This window comes from Malaclemys terrapin, chromosome 10 (genome assembly GCF_027887155.1).
Source record: "Malaclemys terrapin pileata isolate rMalTer1 chromosome 10, rMalTer1.hap1, whole genome shotgun sequence".
Lineage (NCBI taxonomy): Eukaryota > Metazoa > Chordata > Testudines > Emydidae > Malaclemys > Malaclemys terrapin.
In genome coordinates, this window is record NC_071514.1 from 71,954,605 (window position 1) to 71,961,106 (window position 6,502).

General features: G+C 42.5%; 1 protein-coding gene across 1 annotated transcript in view; it reads left to right on the top strand.

The window, feature by feature from the left end:
• POLR3E (RNA polymerase III subunit E) overlaps positions 1 to 6,502 on the top strand; it is a 38,368-nt gene that overhangs the window by 30,848 nt on the left and 1,018 nt on the right. Inside the window, exons 19-20 of the mRNA XM_054041193.1 lie at positions 2,595 to 2,675; positions 3,665 to 3,790. Of these exons, the coding sequence (XP_053897168.1) occupies positions 2,595 to 2,675; positions 3,665 to 3,790 (207 nt within the window). The remainder of the gene's footprint in view (positions 1 to 2,594; positions 2,676 to 3,664; positions 3,791 to 6,502) is intronic.

Sequence of the window (6,502 nt, forward strand, 5' to 3'; positions counted from 1 at the left end):
TTTTTTTAAAACACAACTCTTGAGGAAGCTGGACGGGTGAGAAGGAATTGCCTCTCTGCTGTGGAACATGTAACAGAAGAAGCTTTAAATATAGAACCTGATTCAAAGCCAGACGTTCCATACTGAAGGGACATGTGGAGGCTTTTTAGGCCCATCCAGCCCAGCAGACATAGTGTCTGTTGTCTAACGTTGGCTGCAAGTGCGTTGGTTGTTCCTAAAAGCACACGGCTTATTGTGAGCCTTGTTGCAAATCCCACTGTTTAGATAAAGAGTCGCTGCACTGCTGCAATCAACAGCTTAAATCCTCTCCACCAGGAGCCCCTTCCTCTACCTCTCACAGAGGGGGTTGAGATTAGTTAGGGCATGTTTATACTCGCCAAACACTCCATTGACATAGGGCTTTCTTGGGCCTGGGCTGCTTCCCTTGGTGAATCCTTTGGAACCTAAGACCTTCTTAGCAGTGCAAGGACCTTTCATTTTATCTCTTGATGCAATAATTACATGTTAATTTTCTGAAACGAAGTTGCTCCAGTGATTAAAAACTAATGAACGGAGGTAATGAAAACAATGCCCTCCAGGAGGAGTGCAGTCGAGCTGCCACATCAGAGAAAATGCATTGCTAAAAACTTGGTTAAAGCCTTTACCTGTTCTCTCCCATAGAAATGAAGGACTGACTCTGACCTGATGCATTTAGAGTTCAAGTTAGTCTAATGGTTGCTGTGTTTTTGTACTAGAATCCACTGAGATACCACTTGGCTGCAAACAAGGCCGTTAGGCACCTATTGCGGAGGTACATTGCTTGCACATGCTTGGTAACATCTTCAAGCCAAAAGAAATGCTCCGTCGTTAGTGGTGGGATCCAGAGAGAGAGTCTCGGGTAGGCCTGCACTTGAATGCAATTGGCTATTGTTTACTTTAGCCTAAGCTTCCAGGCAACCTGACAGTCCAGGACAGGCTAGGGCAAGAGAAAGGAAGCCTTGAACAAATACTTTTGCTGCATAGTCATATTCAGCACTCGCACTTGGCGTGAGCCTCTGTTTGAAGTTCCACAGTCCCATGGATTTTCCTTGTGTCCCTCTCACAGGCCTTGACCATAACTCATTTTCCTGTGAGAATCTGATGTGCCTGCTTTTATCTGGGATATGCATACCATAGGAGGCCAGCCTTTATTAGCCAGCATTCCGTTGAGGAGAGAAATGTTTGAAGTGTCAAGAGATTGTAAAGTTTGTTAAAATGTATATGCTGTGTCTCACAGTATTGGAGCAATGCAGGGTTCTGAGCTGCTAATCTCACCAGGTAGCTCCTACCAAACACAGTTTTCCTCTTTACAGTAAGATTACAGATTAAGTGTGAATGTAACGACTAGGATTTCTGGCACAGTCATCTAGGGCTCTCATCTAAGCCTGTGAGGGGTGAGAGAAAAGGTATGTTTCGTACCAGCTAACAGTTAAGTGTGACAAGAAATGGAATGGAACAAATGACCGTCCCTGTGCCATAGGTTAGAGGATCTGAATGGGCTTGTTCGCCTCCGATGGTTGATTTTGAAAATTAGGTTGTCTGGCCAGTTGGCAAGCAATGAATTCTTAGTGACCTAAAGGAGGAAGCGTCAAGAGTGAGAGCATGCTCTGAGGGAAGATGTTGAGGCTAAAAAAGGGTTTTTTTATTTTTCCATATAAGCATTTGTATGGCATGAGAGTGGTAAGGTGGGGGCTGCTGCCTCACTTGTGAGGTGGAGAGCAGCGCAAGGGCACGGCAGCTGAGAAAAAACAAAGGCTTGTTTCCCTGCATGGGTGCTTGAAATGAAGTGTTTCATTTTCTGAGTTTGCAATAAGCAAGTGCCTGGCTTCACAAGCAGTTTACTGCTCGCTCTTGCGGGATTGTGTAACCTGCCCACAGGACAGTGATGAAGGATGTTTCAGCAATGCCATGTTTTTCCTTCACCCTGTGTGGGGTAAAGTTTTTCCATGCTTTTGGGGCTGCAGGAGTGACATTTGAATACCTGTCTAATCTAAGCTGTCTACTGTATCTATCTATTTATTTTTTATTTATAGATATGTATTACTGTAGCACCTAGGAGCCCTAAAAACTTCTAGAAAGAGTGAAATCCTGCTTCGTGCAATAGCAGAGAACAGCTTGGAGAGACTTTTAGCTTGGAAGCAAATGTGTCTGTCAGTTGCTGCTTATAGGAGAGAACTGAATGTTTTGTTGCCATGAAATATCCTTTAACATTCAAGCACTGGAATCGCTCTTTCAGTGTTCAGCAGTTGCATCCAAAGGGTGAAATCCCCCCGCTGCCCTGGCCTCAGTGGCAGAGAGCCTGCACGAGTCCTGTGTGCCAGTTAATTCCCACTTACACCCTCAAAACGAAGTTTAAGCAGTTCATAGGCATTGTGGGTGGATCCTTAGTGCATGAGTGAATTTCACTAATAGGGAATAAAGGTGCCGATCAAACATGACTTTGGCTTAATTGGGGCAATATAAGGCTGCTGAAGTGTTCCTGGAGCTTCCAACATTCACTCATTCAAGATTATTTGTTTTAACAGCCTGTAACTAAAATTAAAGCAACCACCCTGACTGGTGCAAACTGTTCTTAGTTTCCCCCACAGATTCATGCTGTTTCACCGGATGAACTAAAGGTTTATGCACTTTGGGAAGCTGGTGACATTTACGACCAGGTAAAGGCAAACATGGCTGTTAATCTAGCCAAGTAATTCCCAGGTTACTGGTTGCTGGGAGCTTGGTGGTATTTGCATTCTTGCTTTTAAAAGTGATACAACAGGCTGCCTCCCCCTCCCCCATGCTCGCCCTTGGAGTCTGTGATTTCCAGTGCCAAGCTACTCCAAGCTGGGAGGCAGTGCTCGGTCCATGATTGCTTCACTGTGGTGTGGGGGAATGGACAGAAGCAATAACATACGCTGCTCACTAATTAAACGCTAATGTAAATAGCTGTAGACACGAGTAGTACCAGTTCGCTGCTCCATTCAAACCAGGCCTTAGAGCATATTAAACTCTGTTCCTTGCTGTTTAAAAAGTCAGCATTATCCAATAGCTACCCTGTGGCGATACCTGAGAGGTCAGAATTTCCTTATAGCTAGAATGGTAAGTAACTGTGGCACTTGTGGGCATACACTGCCTTTTTAATTGTTACCACTGTAAATTGAGTGTAATGGAAGCAGCAAGTCTGTGCTCACGATATAAAACAGTTTTCACAGGAAAGACCCCCACAGCAGCAAGCTCTAGATCTTCATTATAGAGAGTCTAGTCAAGTGGAGTGAGCAGAAGGCCAGGAACTCCTGAGTTCTAAACTAAGCTCAAATTCTATCTCCATTAATTAAACTTTCTCTGCCTCAGTTTCGCTGTATGAGGGGGATAATACCTTCCGCACAAGGTGTTGCAGGAATTAATTAGCTAACATTTGTACAATGATTTGAATACAGAAATACACTGTACATGCTAAGTATCATTTTTATGCTTGCTATAGTTCTAGCATGCTAGTATGGGACTGTTTGGAGAGGGATTTCCTAAGGAAGATTCTGAATGTGTTGTGCCAAATGATGTACCTAAAAGCTTGTTTGGAGCTGATGGTGGTTTTCTTGTTTCATGTTTAGAAATGTAATGCAGATAATTTTTCTCTCGTGTGTTAAAATAAACTTTTGTTTTAAAGCATCGGCAGGTTTTGCTTAAAATCTTTACCAAAAATTATCGAGTGCGCAGGAACATCATCCAGCATCAGTTGAGCCAAGAATGTGGAGAGGATCTGAATAAACAGGATGTGGATAGAGTGATAAAGGTAATGCATCAGATTTAAAAATCATGTACAAAGCTCTTGTTTAATGGTGATTTTGATATAGTCAGTACCAGAGCTTTTAATATATTGGCTTCACAGAAAGGACCAGATTCTACGTGGAGTTACATATAACGATGGTGTTGCTAGCGTGGTTTCTGTTATCATGTGGATAGGGCCTTATTTTCAATCTGTTTGATGTAAAATATACTTGTTACATTCCCCCTTTTTGCCAAAGGGCATTGACTTTTTTGAACCAATCATCATATGGTGTTAACCCAACAAATCTTTTTCTGACGTGGGCTAACAATTAATACAAAGTGCAATAAATGTACTTTCACGGTTATTATTAAACGGTATTGCGTTAAACATTAAGGGGGAAATTTTCAACATGACCTAATGTGAGCTTAGACATGGGATTCTCATTAACATTAACGAAAGTTGGGAAGCACAGTCCCCACACACATCACATTAAAAATACATCCCCTTACGCTCAAGGGGAGTTTAAAGTTACATAGGCAGCAATCAGCAACAACAACAACCCCCCCTTTATCAGTTAAAACATTTTATGAAAGAATGTTTACCAGTTTAACCCTCTTTGAAAGAGCCACCCATTGTTTCAAGATGTTGCAAAACATACAAGGAACGTCTGGCGGGCCATACAGGCATTGATTAACATGTATTAAAGTGGTATGGTGTTGCTAAATAGAAATCCACCAACTCCTATAACTTTTAAATAATTATTGCTAGGAATTGGGTCATTCTGGCCCTAATTTCAGTAAATATGTGCTTAAATGCTTTCCAGAATCCAGGCCTGTATTGTAGATTAATTGTGCATTAGAAAGATTAGGGTTCTGTTTCTTTGATAATATGCAGTCTGGCTTTATTCAGTGTCCCTGGTCTTGATTAGAAGAATCTGGTCTTAATATTTAAGATGAAACTTAAAGCATGTTGAACCTGCTGGTGCAGGCAGATTTTTAAGAAGATAGGTGTGCCTAAACATTGACTATAACCAGGAGTGCCCAAACAACATATGTGCACATTTTCATGATGCAGCTATTTAACAAGGAGTATATCTGCATAGGAAGTAAATGCTCTTTAAGTCACACAGTTTGTGCATCTGTATCACATGCCCAACACTGGGGTGTGTGTATGTGTCAGTCTTCATTTTCCCCTGTATACAGGTGAGTCAAAGCTGTGCATGAAAGAATCAGAAATAAGTCTTGAACGTATGATTAAAATCTTGATCTGCAGAATAAACTATAGCAAGCTGAAAAGAAGGGTTGCCAGTTTCCTTCATTTAAGGTTGAGTATTTGCAGTGTACTAGGCTTCTGTGGTCTGAAAGGTCTAGTAACTTACAACAAAACAAAAACTCCTTTCCCTTAAAGCTGTGCATTTTCATTCATAAGGGGTAAGTCAGCTGTTGTTGAATTTACCTACTGTAGAGTGGTGGAAAATGAAAATTCAACACAATTGATGCTCACTCAAAACAAAACACTCAGTTCATGTAGATGCCTCAGGTATCCTGAAAATATTTGCAGGTGGGTGGTTAATAAAAATTTGGTCAAAATATAATCCAGTGGTTTAATCGTTTAATCTAATAAATTGCTTACTCTGAAAGGGTCTGATTCTGCGCTGTTGCCTTTGGTGATTGCCTGTTCATTCCAACCCTCTCCGGCTTTTCACCTCAGCTTCACTCTTCAGCTGCCCCTTTGACCCTTTTCCCCTCACTCTCCCTGCCTTTCAAAGACCCCTCTGTCTCCTGTGTGGCTGACATCTCTCTCTCTCTCTCTCTCTCACAGACACACACACACACACACATATATATATATATATTCCCATTATATTGTTCACTCTGCTTCTGTGGTTCTATCCCTTACCCCCACTCTGTGTCTAAGACCATACTGGGTCAGACCAAAGGTCCACCTAGCCCAGTATCCTGACTTCCGATAGTGGCCAATGCCAGGTGCCCCAGAGGGAATGAACAGAACAGGTAATCATCCAGTGATCCATCCCGTTGCCCATTCCCATTCTGGCAAACAGGCTAGGGACACCATCCCTGTCCATCCTGGCTAATAGCCATTGATGGACCTATCCTCCATGAACTTTAGTTCTTTTTTGAACCTGGTTTATAGTCTTGGCCTTCACAACATCCTCTGGCAAGGAGTTCCATGGGTTGACTGTGCATTGTGTGAAAAGTTCATGGAGGATAGGTTCATTTATGGCTATTAGCCAGGATGGTCAGGGATGCAACCCCATGCTCTGGGTGTCCCTAAGCCTCTGATTACCAGATGCTGGGATTGTATGGAAAGGGATGGATCCCTTGCTCATTCCCTCTGAAGCACCTGGCATTGGCCACTGATGGAAGACAGGATACTGGTCTAGATGGACCATTGGTCTGACCCAATATGGCCATTCTTATGTAGGGACTGGCTGCTACTCTGGGTTTGTATAGTACCTAGTACAATGGGACCCTGTTCTTGGTTGGTCTTTAGGGACTATCATAACAATAAATTACAGCTTCAAATGGCCCAGTTCAACAGATGGGCTGCAATCTTGCAACCTTTACTTGTGGAATTAGTCCTATTGCTGGATCCCATCCCATGGTTTAACTAGTCTGCTCTGAACCATGTGAAAAGTTTTTAATTGGTCTAGTACTCCTAGTACCATCATAGTTAAGGTAGGGTTGATGGGCCAAATTCTGCCCTGCTGTAAGT